Genomic DNA, 24,770 nt, shown 5'->3' with positions numbered 1-24,770 from the left:
TATATTTTTTGTAATTTTATTTAAACAATTTATAAAAAATGTATTTTCTTAAATATTTGTGGATAGCAGGTGCATTTTTTTTTTGTCGGGTCAAATTGCGGATAGACACTATCTGTGTCTGACCCAATCCGTTATCATCCCTAATTATACCAATGTATACATTTTAACTCCAAAAATAAATTTTAATAATTTTATTAGAAATAAGTTTAAGTTTAACTTATTCTTATAGAATAAACTAATAAGATAAAAAAAATCCTATATAATGATGTAATTTGGTTGTTAATTTAGAATGTTGGACAGTTCTAACTTCGAAGTATTACCATCTTGTGTCATTTTATGCGTGGAATTATTATTATTTATACGTAGTTTAATAGCAAATAGAAAGTGAAATAATAGATTTAATAATATTTCCTATGAAATTATGATACTATATTGAATAAAATAAATTTGAATTATCTTTTACTTTAAACCATATAAATCTGCAGCAAATATATAAAGTATGTTGAAAATGAAAAATTAAATTACAAAATAAATCTTTATAAAAAAGAAGTAGAATTTCACTTTAAGTTTTGTAAATATATATATTCTATTATAAACTGTGGTTTATATTAATTTACAAATTAGTTTTTTTTTTGTGTATATTGAAAAAAATACCGAAATTGCAAACTGATAATCTTAATGCATACAGATGGTTCTCACATTTAACCGAATTTCACTTACTAATCCAGTAATAAACCAAAGACTTTTATCATGACAATATGAGAAACACATCGTGTCTGTAAAAACAAGTGTAATGTTCTATTTCATGGTTCCTCGTTGGTCGTATACAAGATAATCTTATTTAATCTATACAAGATTACCACCATATGCTTTAAAACTTTCATTTTCAACATTTAACCTATGCAATGTGTTCAAAACTTAAACCCAGCTAATTTAATTTTTGTAATTATATTATTTATACCAAATATATCTATGAATTTTGTTGATAGGCAATCTCTATCTACAAATCAGACTTATAATTCTTAGAGGTGTTATTCTTTGAATTGGTTTTTTTCATTCACATGCTTAAAACCTTGTTAAAGACGATCTATAAATAGAAGCAGCTGATCTGCATGTTCTTGCAACAACAACACGCTCATAATTTCAAACATCAGAAAGAAAAAATGAATTCCCTTGGTCTCCCTACTTTATGCTGTGTTCTGGTCGTGCTTGGAACACTACACTGCTTCTCCTGTCAACAACTAGATCCATCTTTTTACAATACCACATGCCCAAATGTTTCTTCAATTGTAACTGATGTGCTCTCAAATGTTTCCCAGTCTGATCCTCGTATGCTTGCAAGTCTCATCAGACTCCACTTTCACGACTGTTTTGTTCAGGTAAATATATTTTTCTATTCAGTTTAAATCTCATATTAAATAGATATAAGTAAGTGAAACACTATATAAGAGTGAAAACTCATTAATTTATTATTGAAATGTAAGCCTAACATCTTACTATATATATTTGATATGACTAACAGGGGTGTGATGCATCTGTTCTGTTGAACGACACTGATACCATTGTGAGTGAGCAAACTGCAGCGCCAAATAACAACAGCTTACGAGGTTTGGATGTTGTGAATCAGATCAAGACAGCTGTAGAAAATGCTTGTCCTGGGGTTGTCTCCTGTGCTGATATTCTTGCTCTTGCAGCTCAGACATCTTCTCAACTGGTATCTGCATAATCATTTCATCTCATTTTACATTTATCACGTTTATAGAAAATGATGGAACTTTGTAACATTTGAGTTGTAACAAATGTTTTTGATATTTTGCAGGCTCTTGGTCCTTCTTGGGAAGTTCTACTGGGAAGAAGGGATAGTTTGACAGCAAATCGAACCCTTGCTAATCTAAACCTTCCTGGTCCTGATTTTACACTCGATCAACTTATTTCCTCGTTTGCTAATCAGAACCTCAGTGTCACTGATCTAGTTGCACTTTCAGGTATGAATATTTATAACATCAGTGTAAAAATATCAAAGGTCCTTTAATAGAAAGGGTATTTATGATTGAAAATATTTGATTTTTAGGTGCCCATACAATTGGAAAGGCTCAATGCAGATTTTTTGTAAATAGGTTATACAATTTTAGCAGTGGGAACCCAGATCCTATTCTCAACACCACTCTCTTAGAATCATTGCGAGCAATATGTCCCAATGGTGGAGTTGGAACAAATCTCACCAACTTGGACGTAACTACTCCTGAAATATTCGATTCCGAGTACTATTCCAATCTTCAACTTCAAAATGGCCTGCTTCGGAGTGATCAAGAGCTGTTTAGCACAACTGATGCAGAAACTGTTCCCATTGTCAACAGTTACATTGACAATCAAACTCTTTTCTTTCAAGACTTCATAGCGTCAATGATAAGAATGGCCAACATTGGAGTGTTGACAGGATCAGAGGGAGAAATTCGAAAACAGTGCAACTTTGTGAATACATTTGATATCTTTACCATCATAGATCGTCAGAAGATGGAATTGTTATAAACAGAGAAAGATTACTGTGGAAAATATAGTGATTAAAGTTATAATAAAGAGTTTTATGTGTGGTGTACTTTGTATTCTACTCAAGCTCTATGGGTGAACAAGCTTGTACTACAGTCTTTTGCAGAAGAAAAAAATGGCACTTTTTTTCATCTTAATAATAATAAAAACAAAAAAGAGTATCACTTTCAAGTATATTAATTAATTAGTTTTATTTATAAATTCTGTAAGAAGCAATCATGCACCGTGGTGGTCTGAATTTTAACGAAGATGAATTAAAAGTGTCGGTCTTTGGAAAAAGTGAACCAAAGAAAGAAGGAAAAGGAAAAATTACTGTGTTTCCAAATTCCAAGCTAAGTGGAAATTTTCGTCACTTCAAATATTGAAGCGATTGGGAAAGGTTTGGATTTTCTCATACAAAAGATCCTAATATTGTACTAAAAAATAAAATATAAACTTTTTAATTTAATTTAATATCATAAAATCAACTTATAAAATTAAGTTTACGTTTATTTTAACATTATAATTATTTTTGATAAATTTAGAATTTCAAATACGGAAAGAAAGATTAATTATATCATAAATACATTAACTATGATAAGAATGAAGGAGAGGCCAAATATAGAGAATCCAACTTTCTTTTTATATCGTTTTGGTCCACTTTGATTTTAATGCGTTATATCTTGGAGCAAGTTTTCTATTTTATTTATCTTCATAGACTGTGATCAGGGTAATTTTTTAGACTAGTTGTTGATATAATAATTATTAAATTCATGCGTTCAGATCATTGATTTTGACCTGGTATTTAATTTATTCAGATTTTTTCTTGTTTGTTTGGGATGAAATAAGATGGATAAGATAAAAATAAACATTTTTTACATTTTATTTGAGAGAAGAACCATAATTAATTGTTTCTGTTGTACTTTTTTATTCTCCATCATATGAGAAGAAGAGAAAACAATATATATGTATACCAATGGCACCTACATATCATGAAAAGGTGTGGTAATTACAAATTAACGAGAGACTGAATAATAAATTATTAAAGATCATACATGGATCTGATATCACAAAGTAATATTCGTTATCCATTTGAAGCATCAAATTAGGTTTTGAGCATTGTTAAATCCAAACATAAAGAATGGAAAAACTAGCCAATGAAAAAGTTATACGTGTGCATCATTGAAGTTTCGTCCATATTATAATAATAATCATCTTCGTAACAACTCCTTCATATTTCAATGCCTAAATTAATAATTTATGTAGGAATTTAAATCAACCACGTGGGTGTGATCTAGAGAAAGTCGATCTCCATTTAGGTTTTAACAACCATATGTGGAAGGAGATAATAAAACAAATTATGGATAAGATAAAACGATGTCAACGATCAACAAATAAAAAAAAATTATTTATGCAATTTATTTTACAAAAAATACTTGATGATTTAAAAAATACTACACTCGCATCTTTTTGCACTATTTGTTTCGAAAAATATTATAGCATATATCTCATTAAGAAAATAAAAATCACTACAAAATGTTGAAAAAACAATAACTACCCAAACATTTGTACGAAGTTCCATCCTCACTCAAAACATTTGTGCCAGAAACTGAAGTCTATAAACGATGATGTTACGTTCAAGACAATTCAGGGTTGAATGTTGAATAAAATACTTACACTAGGCCTACTACTATACTAATAATTAAGTACAATAAATAATAAATAATGACCCAAAGTGGAGTGTTATAAAATTATTATAGAGACCACGTAACATATATGTTAGAGTGTTATAAAAGCAAATTATATAATTTAAAATAATTACACCCAAATACCTAGAGATTTAGATTGTTCAACACACTCCTCCTGCTTCTGCGTTTGCCAACAGATAGATCGTAAGACTATAAACTACCCAATAATATGAAAAGAATATTGTACTTTTTAAAATATATTATCGACAACAACTTTAAATTTCTCAGAAATCATCATTTTTTTTTCACAGAGTTTAAATCTATTTCATATATATTTATCCAGCATAAGTAGTCTTAAAGATAATTAAAAAAAAAAATTGACTAAAAAAATATTCTTAAGATCATTTTTAAACATTTAACAGTACAGAAAATTACACCACAAAAGATGAAATTTAAATTACACATTGTTTACATATACACTTATATATATGGCGTGTATTATTTTTTTGTGTGCTGAAAATTGAATGTCACAATGTCCATACACAAAAAAACTTCATGTTGGTGAGATAAATGATGGTATATCCGGAAAGCTAAAGTACGACTTTTTTTGGCAGTAATCGACAAGAGTTGACTTGGCAATGAATGAGTCGATTAAGAATTGCAACACGGTAAAGACTAGCATTGCACCTTCCTTGAAGAAGTGGCTCTTAGCATAATCTATCATAAATACTTAATTCATCATTTAGTATAAACAAACAACTTGTGTGAGAATTATTTTTAAAAATATATGCGTTTTGTACCAGATAACGTGCCCAACAGGAAGTCTTGTTCTTCATTTCACAACTCAGGAGCAAGGACATGGCAATTTGTAGCTATAAATAGTGTAGCATTATGGTCTGTCTCAGAATTAATACAGTAACACACAAAAACACTCAAGGGGTTAACGTTTTAGGCATGAAAATGAGGTTTCTTTGTGTTGTGGTAACAGCCCTAGTGGTGCTTGGAGGGTTACCCTTTTCCTCAGATGCACAACTAGACCCCTTCTTCTACTTGTGGACTTGTCCACCCGTGCGTCTTGTTGTGTTCAAAGTGGTAGAGAGAGCTTCACAAAAGGATCCTCGTCTGCCTGCCAGTCTCGTCAGGCTTTTCTTTCACGACTGTTTTGTTCAAGTATGTAATTTTTTCATGTTGAAACAACTATCAAACATTTGATATTTTTAAGAACGAATTAGAAAGAAACTGATATATATTGTGGCTTGCAGGGTTGTGATGCATCGATTTTGTTGAACAACACTGCAACGATAGTGAGTGAGCAACAAGCCCGGCCAAACAACAACTCCATAAGAGGTTTGGATGTGGTGAATGACATCAAGACAGCAGTGGAGAATGTTTGTCCCGGCGTTGTTTCTTGTGCAGATATTCTTACTATTGCAGCTGAAGTTTCTTCTATTCTGGTACGTCTCAGAACTCAGACCATACTTCTTTTCACCTTTTTGAAGTTGTCCAATGATGTAAAAGTAGTGTGTGATTTAATATTGATAGGCTGGTGGTCCTTTCATCAAATTTCCACTGGGAAGAAGGGATAGTTTAACAGCAAACAGAACACTTGCTGAACAAAACCTTCCTTCTCCTTTCTCCACACTCGATCAACTTAAAGCAGCATTTGCTGTTCAACGTCTTGACACTACTGATCTAGTTGCACTCTCAGGTAATAACAAATCTTCCCCAGTTTGCAGCAATAACAATAATAAATGGAAAAAGTGTTGAAAACGCATTTCCATGTGGTTCGATTTCAGGTGCTCATTCATTTGGCAGAGCTCACTGCTTTTTCATTCTTACCCGATTGTACAACTTCAGTGGCACTGGCAGACCCGATCCAACTCTCGACCCTGCTTACGCACAACAATTACGTAATATATGCCCTCAAGGTGGACCAAACAACTTGGTAAATTTTGACCCAACCACTCCTGATAGATTGGACAAAAACTATTACTCCAACCTTCAGGTTAAGAGGGGTTTGCTTCAGAGTGACCAAGAGTTGTTCTCAACACCCGGTGCTGACACCATCCCTCTTGTCAACAGGTTCAGTGCTGACCAAAAGGCTTTCTTTAGCAGCTTTGCCAAATCAATGATAAAAATGGGAAATATCGGTGTTCTCACCGGGAACAGAGGAGAAATAAGAAAACAATGTAATTTTATTAACAGAAGATCTGTTCAAGTTATGCAACCTGTGGCCTCCGAATCAGAGGAGGGTATGGTTAGCTCTATATAAATCAATACACTTCAAATTCTGTCATTCACATCGTCAATAATAACCAAGCTATGCCCACTTTATTCGCATAAAGTGTCCGTAGCTAACCATGTTTCATTGTCGCATGTATCATCTCTGCCTTTCTTGTATTTTCAACCATGTTCTGTTCTTAATATCAATTTCTCTTTTTCTTATCTCTTATCTGCTCCATTATAGTTTAAAACCACATATGTTTCGTCAAGGAATTTATACAAATAACTCACTAACATTATAAACTAGAATTAAATATAATTTTAGTTTTTTAATCTCCATACAAAATTAAAATTTGTTTTATACAAAATTTTGATGTATTTAAGTTTCCAAACTTTAATAATAAATATTGAATATTTGTCATTTCAGAAAAAGACTTTCAATACGATGATATATAATGAAAGATGATCATGCCATCATAGTGGCATTCTCCACGGAACAATATCAGAGGAACAAGCTCTTTGATATACGTTTTTCTTTTTATTATCATAATTCCTGCATGATCGATCAAACTGCCACTTCATCAATGTTGAAGTACATAAGCCTCTCACCATATAGTGAATTGGTAGACTTTAAATTGGAATTTACCTTTATGTTTAAAACCACGTATGTTTCACCAAAGAATTTATACAAATAATCTAAAAATAACATTATAATATAAGAATAGATATGTTTTTTACTTTAACTTCCACACAAAACTAGAATATGTTTCCATGTAAAATTTTGTTATATTTAAGTTTCTAAATTTTAATAATAAATATATATATAACTTTTTTAATTTAATTTCGTTAATCTTTTTATATATTTATGTTGGTATTTGAGATATTTATATTATTTAATATGTTTTTTTAATATTAATAAAAATACATGTTTAACCGTAAAAAAATGTAATATGATTAATTAAAATATTATATTTATTTATTTATTTGTTTTTAAAAACTAAAATCAAAATTTTATATAAAAACAATTCAAATATCACATCAAAATTAAAACACTAAAAAATAAACACATATTCAACTCTTTCCTAAATTCAAATCAATTTAAAAGGAAAAAAGTTATCAAAAAGCCAAATACAATAATGCGAACTTTGTCGAGACAGAAGAAGGGTTAGAAAATAGAACAAGGGTTGGAGTGGTTAATTATATATAGATTGAAATATAAAATTGCTTAACAAATATTTGCAAATTATGTTTGTCCATGCCAAAGTTCATTGCTTCATCATGCTACCAATCATATGTTTGTCGGGTTCAGTAACATTTGATTCCTTGTTAAATGTAACGTTATAAGAAAAGTAATATAACTAATTAATTTATATATATATATATATATATATATATATATATATATATATATTATAATTGGTTTCTCACAGTGTCATTAATAAAATAAAATTGTATCAAATATATGAATAAAATAACATTCTAACCACCGTATTATTTTTAAATATGAAATTCTCTATCATCATATTAATTTATGTCATTATACACTCTTATAAATCAATTTTTTAAACACATTCTCAACTTCATCTAAAAACTCTTTTAATTAAATTAAATTGACTTATGACTTAGAAAACTATTGAGCACATCAACAAAAAAACTAACTATTTCTAGTCAATAAAATTCAACTTCAACCTTACAAACTATAAATTTTGTACCAACATTTTTCATGTTTTGTTTAAATTATGTACTTCTTGGTACACAAATATTTTATTTAAAATAAAAAAATATTACTTTTTTTTTCTTTAAGTAACTTTACATTTTTTTCTAATTACATTATTATTGAATTTTCATATGCAAATAAACTATAGTAATAAAAAGTGCGCGGATCTCAATAACTTAAAAATTTTGTGTTCATTACACGTTTTGTTCTTGAGTAAATAAAGTACATCAATCAAATACTTTTATTTCAGATTATTGACTAAGATGAAATAAAATACATGTTCAGCAAAATCCAAGCAAAAATGTCTGGGGGTTTAGGTTGAAATCCTAACTGAAAGTTAGACAAGATCTACATTAATTAATAATCAAATCGACATGTGGTTCGAGCAAGACGTTCCCAGAATCCCAGTTTGTACCAACTACTTCAACAAATTTAGCTATGAACGTTAATTAATTCCATGTACGAAGCACGACACTGTCTATCCAAACAAACAAGACCTACAAAACTAGGGTTAATTTCTTTATTATTAATTTCATTCTCCAAGTTCAATGCTCCGTTCAATAACTTTGATTTAATATTTCAATATACTTTTTTTATGAAATAAAAGATAATTTAAATAAGTTGCATCCACACAACTATTGAAAAAACTGATAAAAACACAAGTTAAATGGATTTTCTTATAGGTGAATGATTACTGTAGTTAAGAATTTATTTAAGATATAACAGGAACGTCTCTAAATACATCAACGAATTCAAAAGTAGTAAGGAAAACTTTGTTAAAGAATAAATAAACACTCAAGATTGAAGATAAAGAGAAGAAAAAAGAATAAGCAAGAGTGAAAGAAGAGATATGTGAGCGATGTATCTTTTTTAAGGTGAAAAAGAGCATCGATTTATAAGTGTAGGAGAGGTATAGATGAGTGGAAAAATAATATATCCTGACTTGCAAAGCAAAGAAGTCCAACGTTCACAACCACCACCATGTGTGAACATTTATGTAGTATTATACTCTATTGCATCTTTATAATTATATTCTTTTATAATATATTGATTATCATAACAATCCCCACATATTGCAAAAGTTAATATATGAAAAGAACGAAAGAAGAAAATCTTGGATCTCATATAAGATGTAATGTATAAGAATTGGTATAATAAGTTATATACTCTAAATTAACCACACACATATTCTAAATTGAGTGGGCAATAGTTAAGTTTAAAGTCCACTTCTTAACATGATATGAGAGCTTGGTTAGAGTCTAACCTAGCAATATTTGTTGTTTGTTGGGCATATTGTTTCACCCGTTATTAGACCACCCATTAATGTTTAGTCTCACGCTCAAGATGATGTCTATACCTTGGCGGGAAGGAGTGTATTAGAAGTCTCGCATCGATTAAAGATAAGACCAATTTGATATTATATATATATATATATATATATATATATATATATATATAAGTGGGTGCAAACCTCACCTTATAAGCTGATTTTATGGAGTTGAGTTAGGTTTAAAGTCCACTTCTTAACAGTCCTTACCTATACAAACCTTTTTCACAAGATCTCCAATTATAAAAGGTTGAGTTATCATCATTTGTTTGTTTGCAAGAGATATTTGCATAATCTCTAGAACACTTATGAGCACTAGATACACACTACTTAACAAGCGCAACACATCAATAACAATAAAAATTGTGAGAGTATATTGTGATTGATAAACCATTACACGTCAAATGTATTTGATTCATATAATTTACTATATTTATATGTTAAGTTTCTCAATTTTTTAAAACTTATTCATATTATAACTTGTTATACCAATTTTGATACATTATATCTTATATAAAATTCAAAATATTTTTCTTTCATTCTTTTAATATATTATTGCTTGCAATATGTTAAAGATTTTTGTAATAATTAATATATTAAAAAATATATATAATTCATGTGACTGCAACAAAACTAAGGTTCAACCTTTTTTATGAGGGGACAATAAATACAATATTAACAACTAATAGATCAATAAAATAAACCCTTAATTGGATAAGGCTAGCTTGAATTAATTTACAGATTCAACTTATATCGTATCGTACGTGTTATATAGGTAAAATCTACGCGTAGCAAATTCGAATAGTACGATATTTGTAATTTTTGGTTTAATTTGTATTTTATTTTATCATTGTTACTTAACTATACTAATCCAACACGTTATCGGAAATATGTTATACTTTTCTAATGACCTAAAAAAAAGTAAAAAAAAAAAAAACATTAAACGAAGAAGAGTCCACAAAATTAAAAAAAAAAAAAAAAGAATACAACATATTTTTCAGATACCAGAAGTTAAAGGGACATTTCGAAAAACTAAAAGAAAACCCCAATAATTGGAGACCAAATCCGTTGTTAAGTAAATTTTATTAATTAATAAACAAGATGGAGATGGTAGTCAAATTAACTTTATCACGTGATCACTAATATAATATTAGTAATATCAAGTGTTGGTGGGATCTTGTTAGAAAATAGAAACTATAACATGAAATCATCATTAGTGTATTTTGAACATATAAAACGAATAAATGATAAATTTGTAATTGAATAAAAAAATATACAAATTGTTTATAAATGTTAAAAGAAAAATAATACTTTTATATTTACTTGACACAAAATATAAAAATAAAATCGTTATAAAAATATAAATTTTTATATTTTTTAAGAAAAAAAAAGTAATTAAAAATAGTATAAAAGTAAAAGATTTTAGTGTGTAAAAAATATTTTTGATGTTAAAATGGTTTGATAAAAGCAAAAGAGCATGGTCAGGACAAGTTACTCGAAATGGGGATGGGTTGATTTTATTGACCTAAAGGACCATTGAAAAAGAATGGTTGGAAAAACTAAGATTAAAAAATGTATTTAATTCAGAATTCAGAAGGTCCCACGTTACATGTTACTGTTTCAAAAGCATGGTGGTTGGCAGACACCTTTACTTTAAGGTTTAATAATGCAGATCTCATCTTTTGTCCAATATTAAATCAAAATATGTTGGGGGTAATTTTTTTAAATTAAAAATATTATTTTACAGTATTAATAAAAAAATATCTTAAAAACCATTCAAATGATGACTCAGATTTAATAGAAATTCATTTTCAACTCTCTACGTTTCATACATTTAGTTTAGAAATTATATAAAGTCTTTCTTTAAAATTTGTTGGAAAGATTCTACTGCAATAACTCATGACGAAACACCATATAAAATATTACAACACTATTTTTAGATCTTAAATTCGAGTTGAAATTCTGAGAGGAGTAGGTACGTACGTAATGGAAACAATTTAATCCATATAAAGTATATAACCTCACTTTTTACCAAAATATTTAAAGTAATAAATTTGTAGATATTTTTTTATATTATGTTGCTTAACTTTATTGATTTTACATTATATAAAACTCAATCTTAGATTTCATTCCTAACATATGGATACATTGATAATAATGTATATTCATACCCCCTCTTCACAATATTTTATTAATTTTTATTCAATAACTTACTTTATATTTTAATTTAATATTTTATTATTATATAAAGTTGTTAAAAGTTTATTAAAAAATAAGGTTTCAAAATAAACTTTTCTCTTATATATACATATCAACCAATAAAATTGAGATATAGTTTTCTTTGATTACATATGTTATCACGAGTTTGGATATGAAATAATACTGCTTTATTTTTTTTAAGTATAAAGATTTAAAATAATTGAAACATTTATAAAATTTAAAATAGAAATCGTAATACTTATAATATAAAGAACTTTAATTATAATATGGAGGACACAAAAAACAAGGTTAATAACGTGAACTCATAAAGAAAAAGTTATCAACAAAGAAATGGACCCCCATGTCATCATGAAAATCTTATTTTTACATGTGTTCTAAATTTCAAATACTTAATATTATAATTAAAGTTTGAATGCATTTAGTAAATAATTAACTTTAAAATTTCGAATTAAGTTGTATTTTTAACTATATGAATACGAATAAATAAATAAATAAAACTTGTGGAACCACCGATGGACCATCTTATAAAAGGTTAAAACCATGAATAATATATATTAAACCTACTTCGATAATCTTTTTCTTTTTTTTTTTTCTCTTAGACGCACCAACCCAAATATGCTCTTTCTTAAAATAACATTATAACTAAAGTTTTCCAGAACTTCAATAAAGGAAACCCAATTATATATTGATCATTTATACACTTGTAAGTGTAAGTATAGAGGAAACATAGATTTAATCTATCATCATAGGCTTGATTCAATGTTGAACAAAACAGTAATTCGGTATAACAAAGTGAACTTTATTTTACCGTAGCATTGTTGTAGATAATCATTAAGTTTATTTAAATGTATGGTTAAATATTTTTATGATTTTTTTTTTGTAAATATTGATTTTAGTTCTTATTAATAATTCATTTGTTTCATTTCTATAGTCTTAGATAGTAATGACAATGAATCTTAATTGTGAATGTATTAATTATATATTGTTAATAACTATGTTTTATCTTTAACTTATATATGTGTGCTTCTTTAGTTTTAATTTGAAAAGTAAAAGGAATGGGAGAAAACTGTTATCTTGAAGTGTTTATTAAAGCCTTTCTTTTTCTTTTTCTATAGTTTAGATTTTGGTTTTTTTTATTAGACTATGATAGGTTAACAATTTTTTAATTGTAGACTATATATTATTATTTTATTGATCCCTATATTTAAAATGAATTAATTACGAGCTATTACATAAACATTATAAAAAAATTATAAAAAATAAATTGTTAAAAAAATATTTTCTTTAAAGATTTTAAAGACTTAGATGAGTGTCAGTATATTTGTGTTCCGTAGCAATTTGTTAGTAAAGTTTATTTTATTAAGTTGAAATGTGCTTTGGCTTGAAATGTATTCTAATAAATTTAATAAATTTGAGGTTTTTTTTTTTTAGTTGACATGTATTATAGAATTGATCATCTAATGCATGATGTTATATTTGTTGAGTTAATGACTTATTGTAAAAAATCATATAATCTATCACTTTTTTTTACAAAAAAGTTAAAACTTATCAATATTACTTTAATAAGGGAGGTGAAGAACATCTTCATCATAAATTGGATATTGATAAATAATATAATTTGTATACAATAAGCATTGTTAATTACTAATTAATATTATATATATATATATATATATATATATATATATATATATATATATATATATATATATATAATGATAGTGAAGAAAATTGCATTACTTAAAAAAACACTATAAGTGGTCTATATTTGTTTCATAAGGATCTATATTTGTTTCAAACAAAAGATATTTAATTGTGATCATAAGTTTATGTTGTCAATTTTTTGTTTTTTTTTTTTTCAGGTATTCAATTTATTGTATTTTGAATTATATTTTGTCCGATTGTTATGTGTATTGATGTATTCAGTAACTTTTTATTTTGATTTAGCATATAATTATAACATCATGATTAACTTGTCATTGTTTTTATCAAGTGCTATTGATGTATGGATATTTTATAAAAGTTTGTCAAATATTGACGAAATTAGTAACAATTAGACATCAATGAAGTTTAAGTTTAGACTGCTGTCACTGACGAAGAACTATAAAGGTTTAAATTTTTTTTTGTTCCTAAGTTATAAGTAGATGTTCAGTTTAATCTCCGCTTTTAAGAATGTAAATCTTTGGTTCCTAAGTTATAAAAAATGTATCAAATGAGTCCTTTTTTTTTATGTTCATGGTCAAAGTACAAAGAGCAATCTAAAGTGTTGTTATTATTAAAAAACAAATCAGAGCAATCTAAAGATGTGGCAGTTTTTAAGAAACAATCAAAAACAATATTTCAAGTCAAAAAATAACTCATTTGATACATTCTTTTATAACTTAGGGACCAAAGATTTATATTTTTAAAAACGGAGACTAAACTGAACATCTACTTATAACTTAAGGACTAAAAAAAGGTTTAAACCAACTATAAACTACAATTTAATCAATGAGTTCATAAATGCAAAACCGTTGACAGAGATGAAAGAACAATACCTATTAATCACCAGTGCAATTACAAAATAAGGTCGATATTAAAAAAAAAAAAAACTACGCAAATATTATTAATTATAAAATTATCACCATGCAATTTTTAGTCAAACACTTTGTGTATAAATAGGAGACACAAATACTTCCTTTTACACTCATGTGTAGTCTTTTTCTTTTTCCTTTTTTCCATAATTCTATTTTCATTAAAAAAAATTATTTTTGTGATATTTTTAGGCATGAAAGAATTATTGGTAAAATAAAAAATATACTGTTTTCAACAATAAATAGAAAAGTTTTTTTTTTTTTTATAAATAAACAAAATTTGGAGTACATGTCTAGTTCCCATTAATCTGTGTATCTAATGTAAGTCTGGTTAAGTTCAAACAAAAATTTAATTATATAAACATTGATAGTAATTATAGGTAACATCGTTTACATTCATTTCACAAATATTATAATAGTAAAATAATTATTAAAAAAATTATATTTATAAATGATATTTAGATATTAAAATTCTTTATCTTCATTTGATATTATAATTTTCTATTTTTTAAATATAAAAAATTAATTTTCTTGTAATTATTTTATTTTTATAATATGTGTCAAAATAAAAGTAAATATGTATTAAATGAATGTAAATATATATATATATATATATATATTATCATTATTTTTTATATTTAAAAAGTTAATAACAAAAGATAATATTGTAACACATTTATATAACTCAAAATATCATCTCTTAAATGGTGACTTATTTAAATTTTTAGTTAAATTTACAATTCATTGTAAAAAATAGAAAAATGATATTTTAAGACACAAGTTTTTACATGACATTACTCTTTATTATTTTATCTTTTTTCTTTTTTTTAAATACAAATGTTTAATTTTCTTATAATTATTTTATACTTGTAACATGTGTAAAATAAATATAAATGTTTCAAATAAACAATTATTATTAAAATCCAGAAACACCAAATTTGACTTTTCTCATTAATCTTGGCAGAATGATTGAAAATCTGAACCCACCAGCAGCAGATGATGAAACCAAACCACTATCCACTTTTCTTCTGTCTCTTTAAATAGAGCCAGAGCATTTGGCGAAGCTCACAACATCACATTCACAGCTCAAAACACAAGAAGCAATGAGTTCTTTCAGTGTTTTCACAGTGAAAGTAACACTTTTCTGTGTGGTGGTTTTGCTTGCAGCATCACAACCCTTCTCAAATGCACAGCTTGATAACTCTTTTTACAGAGACACATGTCCGAGGGTGCATTCTATTGTTCGTGAGGTTCTCAGAAATGTTTCAAAATCTGATCCTCGTATTCTCGCCAGTCTCATAAGACTTCACTTCCATGATTGCTTTGTTCAGGTACCATTTCTCTTGACTTTCCTTTTATAAATAAAACATCAATTAATAGTCTTTCTAAATCAATAATCTATATTAAAAAATCTTACCAATCAAATTTCATGCTGCTGTGTATTTGTTCACATGACAGGGTTGTGATGCATCAGTTCTTTTGAACAGCACTGATACCATCGTGAGTGAACAAACAGCAGCGCCGAATAACAACAGCTTAAGAGGTTTGGACGTTGTGAATCAGATCAAGACAGCAGTAGAAAATGCTTGCCCTGGCATTGTTTCTTGTGCTGATATTCTTGCTCTTGCAGCTGAGATATCTTCTGTTCTGGTAACTATGCTTGTCTTCTTCCTCTATTCATCATACTAACTCATTTATTAACTAATAATGTAGTTAAAATAAAAAAATCTCGGGCTAAAAAATCAAACTTTCCATATATAAGAAAATAAAGTTAGTATTCAAATTTCACAACAATGCTTCTTGTATCAGGAGAATATGTAATTAACCTGAAGCTGCTATTCTGACTGATCTTGAATCATGAATCAATTTCATATACAAAATTTAAGAGGATTATTCTTATTTAATGCATATGTCTACTCAACTTAATTAGACTGATATCTGTGGATGTGAGTGAGTTGCTGTTGTGTTACTGTCAAGATTTTGATGGGTACTCATAATGGCAGATCCTATAGTACAATGAATCTTGTAGTGAGGCCCAAAACTCATCCCACGATTTAAAACTGTTCAAGATTAATTGCAAAGGATTATATAGTTCCGTTAGGTATTGAAATTTATGGTATCATGCAGTAGGAAGCTTCGTGTGCTTATAGTAACACTAAATAAATAAATAAAGTCTTTGAAGGACTTTTTTTCCAAATAGGTAAGTCTTCCTTTAAATATATTACCTTACCTTGCAATCATTTCTCTTTATCTTACAGACTATTCATAACTACATATAATATAAAAATCTGTAAACAAAAAATATATTTTTCTATATAAGTGACATCTGATGTATAACTACAAGGAAAAAGGATAATGGTACTTAAACAACATTTTTTTTTTTACAACATTTGAATATCATTTATGTGTTATTTTTTGATGGATCTAAAATTACTTCAGAATCAATAATAATAATCATAAGAATAATGATATTTTAACAATTCTTTTTTAACAACGTTTTGATAGCAGGATACGTGTCATCATTTTATTGGTATGTTTGAATTTATTTTAAAAAAATATTTGAAACGGATCAATCACAAACTGTCACGTATGTTGTCAAAAAAAAGTTGTCAAAGAGACTTTTTCCTAATCATAAATACGACTATGGACCAATAACAAAATGACACGTAAATAATGTTTAAATGTTGTCCAGAATATAAGACACATATAATTAAGTGTAAAAACATAGTCCAGAAATTCCACTTGTTATAAAAAAAAAAAAAAACAAAAACATATAATCAAATGAATAAATTTATTTGAAAAAAAAAAAGCATTGAAATTTATTATATTGTAAATCTGGATCTCATCATAAAGTTATTTTTTTCAGGGTCATTATCAACTTGCCTTTGACCCATGAGCCCAAGTCTACAAATATAAAGCCCACATTTCTAAATATGTCCAAGGCTTTTCTATTCTCACTATACTTATGTTAAGTTCACCACCAGTTTTATAAAAATACATTGATAGGAGTATCTTAAAGGAAACAGTATTGAGATACATAACCAAAAGAATCAGTGGATGAACTCAGAAGAAACAGGGTGGAAATAACACAGTCCTATGTTTTATACTTTACACAAAAAACATCTCCTTGAGTTTTTAGTTAAAGAAAATATAAGCTTATCGACAATTTTGTCCTTTTTTTTTTTTATAAAAGTCAAATGAATTAATTTTAAATATTGTTTAAATTTATAAATGAAATCCTATGTTGTTTGTTTTGTTACTTTTTAGGCTCATGGTCCCGATTGGAAAGTTCCTCTGGGAAGAAGAGACAGTTTAAACGCAAGTTTTGATCTTGCCAATCAAAATCTTCCTGGTCCTAATTTCTCCCTCGACCAACTGAAATCTGCATTTGAAAGACAAAACCTTAACACAACCGATCTAGTTGCACTTTCAGGTATATAATTTCTTGCATATTAAGAAACATACATTGAACAGAGTTGGTATAATGTATAATTCCTTTTCAGGTGCTCATACAATTGGCAGAGCTCAATGCAGATTTTTTGTGAATAGATTATACGATTTCAACAGCACTGGAAACCCTGACCCAACTCTTAACACAACCCTGTTACAAGCACTTCGAGCAATTTGCCCCAATGGTGGACCTGGAACCAATCTCACAAACTTGGACCTAAGCACACCTGATAGACTTGACTCTAACTACTACTCCAATCTTCAACTTCAAAATGGCTTGCTTCGAAGTGATCAGGAGTTGTTTTCCACCATTGGTGCAGATACCATTCCCATCGTCAACAGCTTCAGCAGTAACCAGACTCTTTTCTACGAAAATTTTAAGGCTTCAATGATAAAAATGAGTACCATACAAGTGCTCACAGGAACACAGGGAGAGATTCGAGCACATTGTAACTTTGTCAATGGAAACTCAGCTACTTTAACTACTCTACCCACCCAACAATCTTCAGAAGATGGTGTTGTCAGCTCTATCTAAAAACATGAACGAGGAATGTTGTAGTAAATGCGACGCAGTGGTCATTAATAAAAGGTTTTACAGGAACATACATGTGTGTGGTAGTGTTGTGTTGTAGCAACCTTTGTATTTTGTACTAGCTATGCATAATATCCACTTATGAGAATTGGTTTGTTTGGTCTCTGCTAATTTAATATCTTTAAGGTAGTAATTACTCTTATTTTACTATACTAAATATAGTTGATGTTATTTATATTTAAAATGAAATTTACAATCATAATAAACATATTTGGCTCATGTGTCTAATATACAAAACACAATTAACCAAACAATTTTTATAAAGAAAAAATGTACCATTGTAATCATCATATAAACAATTGAAAATAGTGAATTTCATTCTACTTTCAACCAATCTTACATTATCAACTGCTTGATATAGAATTTTAAAATTGTTTTCAATAATAATGAATGAAAACCGTGAAGAAAATAACTTGTAAATCTTGAAATTTTATGTTAGATAAAGAAATTAGAGAGCAAATTAAATATACTCCGAGAAAACAAAAAGGGAGAATGAAGACAGACAAATAAAGTAAGTAAATGAATAAATAAAGGTAGAGGATTAAAGACCATAGTAAGGGCGTCTTTGTTAAATTAAAAAAGAGAGGGAGAGAGAAATGAAAAACTAAAGGCAATTGCATCATGCACTTCGTTATTTTCTTCCTACACCCCCATCAACTTTCTAAAATGACTATTTTACTCTTGGAAAAGTGCCTTTCGGATTTTTAATTTCAGAAATAACATTTCCAGAACAAAATTTTGACACCAAATTTTCAAAATGAAATTTTCGAAATAAAATTCTCTAAACACACGAAATACATTCTGGAACAAAAAATTCAGAATGCATATAATACTTTTCTCATAATTAATTTTTTTAAACTCTGAAATATGTTTTGGAAAGAGTTTTTTTTTTTTTATAAAGATATGAAATATTTTTTGTAAAAAACATTTTGAAACGAGTTCTTTTAGTGTTTTCTCGACGACAATGATAGTGATGGTGTGGTGAAATGGCGAAGGATATTTAAGTCTTTTTCTTATATTGTAGGGTACAAAAAGAAATTTGAAAAGCAATTGCCAAAACTAAATATATTATCTTTGATATACTATAATGAAATTATGAACTAAAATAATTTAATTATGTAGAATTGAATATTATAAACACTTATAACTTAATTACAGGATTACGTATATTTTTATTAAGTGAACTTATGAATTTATTTTTCTCGAAAAATTCATATAAAACTCATTCATGTATTTCGGTAATACATAGAATATATTATCATTCAACGACATAATTTTTTTTTTGTTGAGGTGTTAATTAAAAAATGTCTACACATGATTCACACATAAGACGAATGTGTAATTTAAAAATAAAATTCTGATTTTTTTTTTCTTTTTTTTACCCATTTTTCTTCTTCAAGATCTGTTGCTATTACGACTCAATAACAAACTATAGAGTTGAAAGAGGAAAAGAAAAGATAAAAAAAGGGGTAAAAAAATGATTAAAATTTTATTTTTAAATTACATGTGTTAATTTGCAGATACTTATGCAAATCTTTTAATTCATTCGACATTGTTGTTAAACATCTCACAAAATATTTAAGGTTGTTGAATGAGAAAAATATATTTCATATATTATTAAAGTACAATGTAAATTTTATATTAAGGATGTTGAATGAGGAAAATGTATGTTAATATGCTATACATTATTAAAGGACAATATAAGTTTTATATGAAGTTTTCATAAAAGAATTCTAATTTTATATATAAGTTCAAAGATTAAAATATATTTAACATTAATTATATTTAGAATGTCAATGATTTTCTCTAGCAGAAAATTTCTTTTCGTTCCACAGAATTTTGTTTTGTTTTATTGGTTTTACTATTTTGCAATTTTTGTATTGCAATTTTAATATATAAAATTAAAATAAACCCCTTTTATAAAATTAAAATTTAAAAGGATATAAAGTACTACCGTAGTTACTGTTAAATTTTATTTTTTTAACTTTTATTGTATACAAAGTAAAATATTATTATTAATAACAGTTTTTTTAAGTTATTCTATTTTTATTTACTGTTTTAATTAAATAATTTTTGTATTGTTTTGTTAACCCTTTTTTTCCCTGGTTTTGCTCTATTTTCTTATCGTTTGTGATATTCCTCATTGTTCATTAAAAACAATTAAATAAAGAAAATGTTGGATTTAGTAGACATGTAAAAGTATATTTTGTATACATAATCTTGCAATGTATGCAATCTGAATAATATAATCTTAAATATATTAAGATAGTATTTTATTCTTGAGAATAACATTCTCAATTAAGAATATTATTTTAAAATAAAATTAAACATATAAAATTGGAGGTAATTAGATAGAAATTAAAGTTGAGTTAACAAGAATTTTCCCAAAGTATAATTTTGCCCTCCCAATAAAAAATAAAGTAAGACAAAGTTCAAAATTAAGCCATTTTTGTTGTCGTTGAAGGGAAATAAAAAACAATTAATATTTGGAGTCCTTAATGTTTTTTTGTGTATCGGTCTTAAACCCTAGTTTCTTCCTCTGTCTGCGTCTCTTCTCAAAAACCCTACAAACAACCTCTGTATCGCAAATTCGAACCTTTTGAATCTGAATCATGCCGCGAAAGAAGAAAACCCATGACCCGTTCTTCACCAACGATTCCCGAAAACGCCAAAAGCCTAATGGCAAACTTGACCGCGACGATGAAGAAGATGCCGAGATAGAAAGCGATTTTGATGAAGATGACTTCTTCACCGGCGTCGACGACGGCTCCGGTGAGGATCAGGAGGTAGAAACAGGCGCGGAGGCTCGGAAGAGAATTGCACAGGACTATATCCGAATGGTTCGGCAAATAGCGCAGAAAGAGAAAGAACAAAAAGACGGTGAGGAGGAAGAAGATGGTGACGAAGAAGACGAAGAAGGAGCAAGAGACTCGCTCGTAGCTCAGAAGTTGATAAAGGAACAACAAGAGGAAAGTGGACGCGTCAGAAGAAGCATTGCTTCAAAGTTTGTTTCATTCTTCACCAACTGTTTGTGTTTGGGTTTTAGATTTTGATGGAACACTAAGATTTGTTTGTTTGATATTTTAGGGTGAAAGTAAGTAGTGATGAAGGTTTTAGGGTGTTGGTGAAGCACAGACAGAGCGTTACAGCAGTGGCCCTGTCTGAGGATGATTCGAAGGGCTTTTCGGCGTCGAAGGACGGAGTAATTATGCGGTGGGATGTGAACAGTGGGCAATTTGAGCGGTATAAGTGGCCCAGTGATTCGGTGTTGAAATCTCATGGCTTGAAGGATCCGCAAGGCTCGGCTGCAAAGCAAAGTAAGCATGTATTGGCTTTGGCTGCTAGCTCCGATGGTAGGTATTTGGCGACTGGAGGACTTGATCGCCATGTTCATATATGGGATACTCGTACCAGAGAGCATGTTCAGGTGATTCTTTTCTCTCTCAAATGAATGGTAGGAATGTAGTATGAAAGGTGGCTTGCATGTTTTTTGCTGGCTATTTGTGTAGATAAAAGTGTAGTTGGTTTCTTGTTTACTGATTGTTTGGATTGGACCGCATGAATGCGTATTCTGCTTCATTTTTTTAATAAAAATGTTTTACTGCTACTGTTGTATCTTTCGCCTTGCTTAGATTAAAGTCAATGAGAATTTTTGTGTTTTAGTGGGTAGTGAACTTATTTGAATATAAACAGGATCCTACACAGGGTTTGACAAAGTAAAATGCGAAGTAATTTGCTTCCTTTGATTTACAGTTGTCCTTGCTAACACATTACAGTCAATGTTTGGAAAACCATAGGCCTTGTGGGCTAATTGTTTGAAGATTTTGGACTGTTTAATTGTGGATTGGATAGCTGATATTGAATTGTGATTGTTTTTACAGGCTTTTCCAGGTCATAGGGGCCCTGTTTCTTGTCTGGCTTTTAGGCAGGGAACATCGGAACTTTTTTCAGGTTCATTTGATAGGACAATTAAGATATGGAATGTTGAAGACAGAACTTACATGAATACTCTATTTGGTCACCAAAGTGAAGTATTAAGTATTGATTGCTTACGCAAAGAAAGGGTACTAACTGCTGGACGTGATCGTAGCATGCAATTGTTTAAGGTAATCTTACCCATATATTAAGATTTAAGCATTTGACTATCAACTATCATGTATGTTAAGTGTTCATTTATTTCTCATACTGTTGCTCTGTTCTTTTTTATCTTCGTGTGGGAAATATTCGAGTGATTAAGTAGAAACTTTCGCCATAACTACTTTTTTCTTGGGTTATTCCAATTGTTATTTTAGACTTGACTTTTTTAACAATTGTTTTGTGTATTCTCCCTAATTTAGGTTCATGAAGAGTCACGTCTTGTATTTCGTGCTCCTGCATCCTCCTTGGAATGCTGTTGTTTTGTTAATAATGATGAACTCTTGTCTGGTTCGGATGATGGAAGCATTGAGCTTTGGACTGTAATGCGAAAGAAGCCTATTTACATTTTGAGGAATGCTCATGCCTTACTGGTGGATAGCATGAAATCTGACCAAAAGGACAGTGAAAGACTTCCCAACGGTAACATAGGTAAACAATTATGTGTGTACAAGTTTCCTTGTAATCCAAATGTCTCAATATTGGGCAGTTCCTTCAGCAGTTTGAATTATCTTATATCGAATAGAAAATACTTACGATGTTTGTAACATCTTTTGTTTCTTTTTTCTTTTTCATTTTTCTGAAAGTTTTTGTGATGGACGCACTACAATGTATATGATACCACAGTTTGTGTAACAACACTTTTGGGAATATCTCTCTTACAATATTTGTTGCATGCTATAATATTCTCTCTTTTATCCCTGCTGTATAGTGCGTTGTACTAGTTAGTGTACGAATATCATTTACCTCTTTGAGAGTGTTGTTTTATCTTCTCCATGTTTCTGTATTCCCTTACTCATTTAATGTATGGTCAAGATATAGCAAAGAGCATCTCATTTTGCTGTTGGCTTACTTTTACAATAGAAGTGTGTGAATTTTTGAAACATTTACCCTCCTCTTAATATCCTAAAGTGATATACCGTTGTCGTCACCATGCAGAAAATGGTTACCACCATCCTGAGAACCATCATTGTGCGTCAGTATTCTCTTGGGTCAGTGCGGTCACTGTTTGCAGAAACAGTGATCTTGCAGCATCTGGGGCTGGCAATGGTTCTGTTCGATTATGGGCAGTTGAAAGTGATACTAAAGACATTAAACCTCTTCATAATGCGCCATTGGTAAGTGAACGGAATGGCAGTTAAACTCAAGTTACTTTTCCTAGATAATTTTTTCTTCAATTTTGATTATAGTTACAATCTCTGCTGAAAAAAAGGATTTTGCTTATTGTTTTTTATTTTGTTCCTGTTGAATGTCGTTCTCTGTAGAGCCCTGTATTTTAGTGAACAACTATCTCCCCACAAACCTTACTCTTATGCCATGTGTATCGTTAAGGTTTCTCAGAATTGTAGATACTCAACATGGAAAACCTTGCTTCCATTATATAGTTGTCAATTTGTACATAGTTTTACATAAATAGTCAAGTTTTGCTATTGAAGTAAAAATAAATTGCCAAACACGTAGTTCTTTATATTTCTAGTATAGCATTTACATTTGTCAAACACTGGCATTTAATTAAACATTTTGCATTATAGGTTGGCTTTGTGAATACCTTGGCTTTTGCAAAATCAGCAGAATTCTTAATTGCGGGAGTTGGACAGGTGAAGTTTACATGCAACGGCCTTGCGAATATTTGATTAGCATATTTCTATTCTACCAATGAATATCCTGTTATTATCTCGATTAATTGTTACACTTTTCCTGTCATTATAACCGCGTTAGAATTAGTGGTTTTTCTTGTCACTAAAGAGTAATTGTCTGCAGGAACCTCGTCTCGGGAGGTGGGGACGTAACCCTGAAGCACGAAATGGAGTTTCAATTCTTCCTCTTAAGTTGTGAGATGACGCAATGAAAACATTGTACCTCCTCAATTTTGGTATACGAATTGTAACATTGAGTTGAATGTCCGTCCGTGATCTTAATTATATGTATCGGTTACATTTTTTTGTTATAAATAATTTTAGTTTTTGCATGTACATGATTTCAAAATTTTGGAATGGTTTCTTCTGCAAAAAAAATAAAGTTATTTAAGTAATGGCTATAAAAATCCAGAATAAAAAAGTCCCTTTCCTTGACCCTAATACCACTTGTTTCAATACAGTTCAATGTTCCAATGATCTAAAAGCCTTTCAAAACACTAAAAGTGTCATATGCACTAATTCTCGTCCTCGTTTCTGGCGGCTTTTATATGTGCTGTACCATCAACTCAGGCATTGTGGACTTATTTGTGACACTATTGAGGAACATAAGCTGAATTTGTTTGCGTTTTATACCATTATTGGCTATCTGGTTTGTGAACCCGTTATTAACGGATGAATTAGAG

General features: G+C 29.0%; 4 protein-coding genes across 4 annotated transcripts; all 4 read left to right on the top strand.

Annotated features, from left to right (window-relative positions):
• The first annotated feature begins 1,129 nt into the window (after positions 1-1,129).
• Positions 1,130-2,596, top strand: LOC106775781 (peroxidase A2). Its single transcript, XM_014662966.2, has 4 exons — positions 1,130-1,379; positions 1,523-1,714; positions 1,820-1,985; positions 2,072-2,596. The coding sequence occupies exons 1-4, from the start codon at positions 1,164-1,166 to the stop codon at positions 2,527-2,529; spliced, it is 1,032 nt and encodes a 343-aa protein (XP_014518452.1). The 5' UTR covers positions 1,130-1,163; the 3' UTR covers positions 2,530-2,596.
• A 2,455-nt stretch (positions 2,597-5,051) lies between these two features.
• On the top strand, positions 5,052-6,659 carry LOC106775758 (peroxidase E5). The gene is made up of 4 exons (XM_014662933.2): positions 5,052-5,384; positions 5,477-5,668; positions 5,757-5,922; positions 6,011-6,659. Exons 1-4 carry the CDS (start codon positions 5,106-5,108, stop codon positions 6,484-6,486), a joined length of 1,113 nt encoding a protein of 370 aa, XP_014518419.1. The 5' UTR covers positions 5,052-5,105; the 3' UTR covers positions 6,487-6,659.
• Positions 6,660-15,321: 8,662 nt separating this feature from the next.
• Positions 15,322-18,449, top strand: LOC106775759 (peroxidase A2). The gene is made up of 4 exons (XM_014662934.2): positions 15,322-15,605; positions 15,733-15,924; positions 17,542-17,707; positions 17,778-18,449. The coding sequence occupies exons 1-4, from the start codon at positions 15,378-15,380 to the stop codon at positions 18,257-18,259; spliced, it is 1,068 nt and encodes a 355-aa protein (XP_014518420.1). The 5' UTR covers positions 15,322-15,377; the 3' UTR covers positions 18,260-18,449.
• A 2,359-nt stretch (positions 18,450-20,808) lies between these two features.
• On the top strand, positions 20,809-24,423 carry LOC106775155 (U3 snoRNP-associated protein-like EMB2271). Its single transcript, XM_014662225.2, has 7 exons — positions 20,809-21,320; positions 21,404-21,743; positions 22,198-22,422; positions 22,654-22,882; positions 23,390-23,568; positions 23,983-24,048; positions 24,212-24,423. Exons 1-7 carry the CDS (start codon positions 20,929-20,931, stop codon positions 24,284-24,286), a joined length of 1,506 nt encoding a protein of 501 aa, XP_014517711.1. The 5' UTR covers positions 20,809-20,928; the 3' UTR covers positions 24,287-24,423.
• The last annotated feature ends 347 nt before the right edge of the window (positions 24,424-24,770 follow it).

Source organism: Vigna radiata, chromosome 10 (genome assembly GCF_000741045.1).
Source record: "Vigna radiata var. radiata cultivar VC1973A chromosome 10, Vradiata_ver6, whole genome shotgun sequence".
In the NCBI taxonomy this organism is placed as follows: Eukaryota; Viridiplantae; Streptophyta; class Magnoliopsida; order Fabales; family Fabaceae; genus Vigna; species Vigna radiata.
The sequence above is the reverse complement of the archived record's forward strand: the minus strand, read 5'-3'. Positions and strand labels throughout refer to the sequence as shown.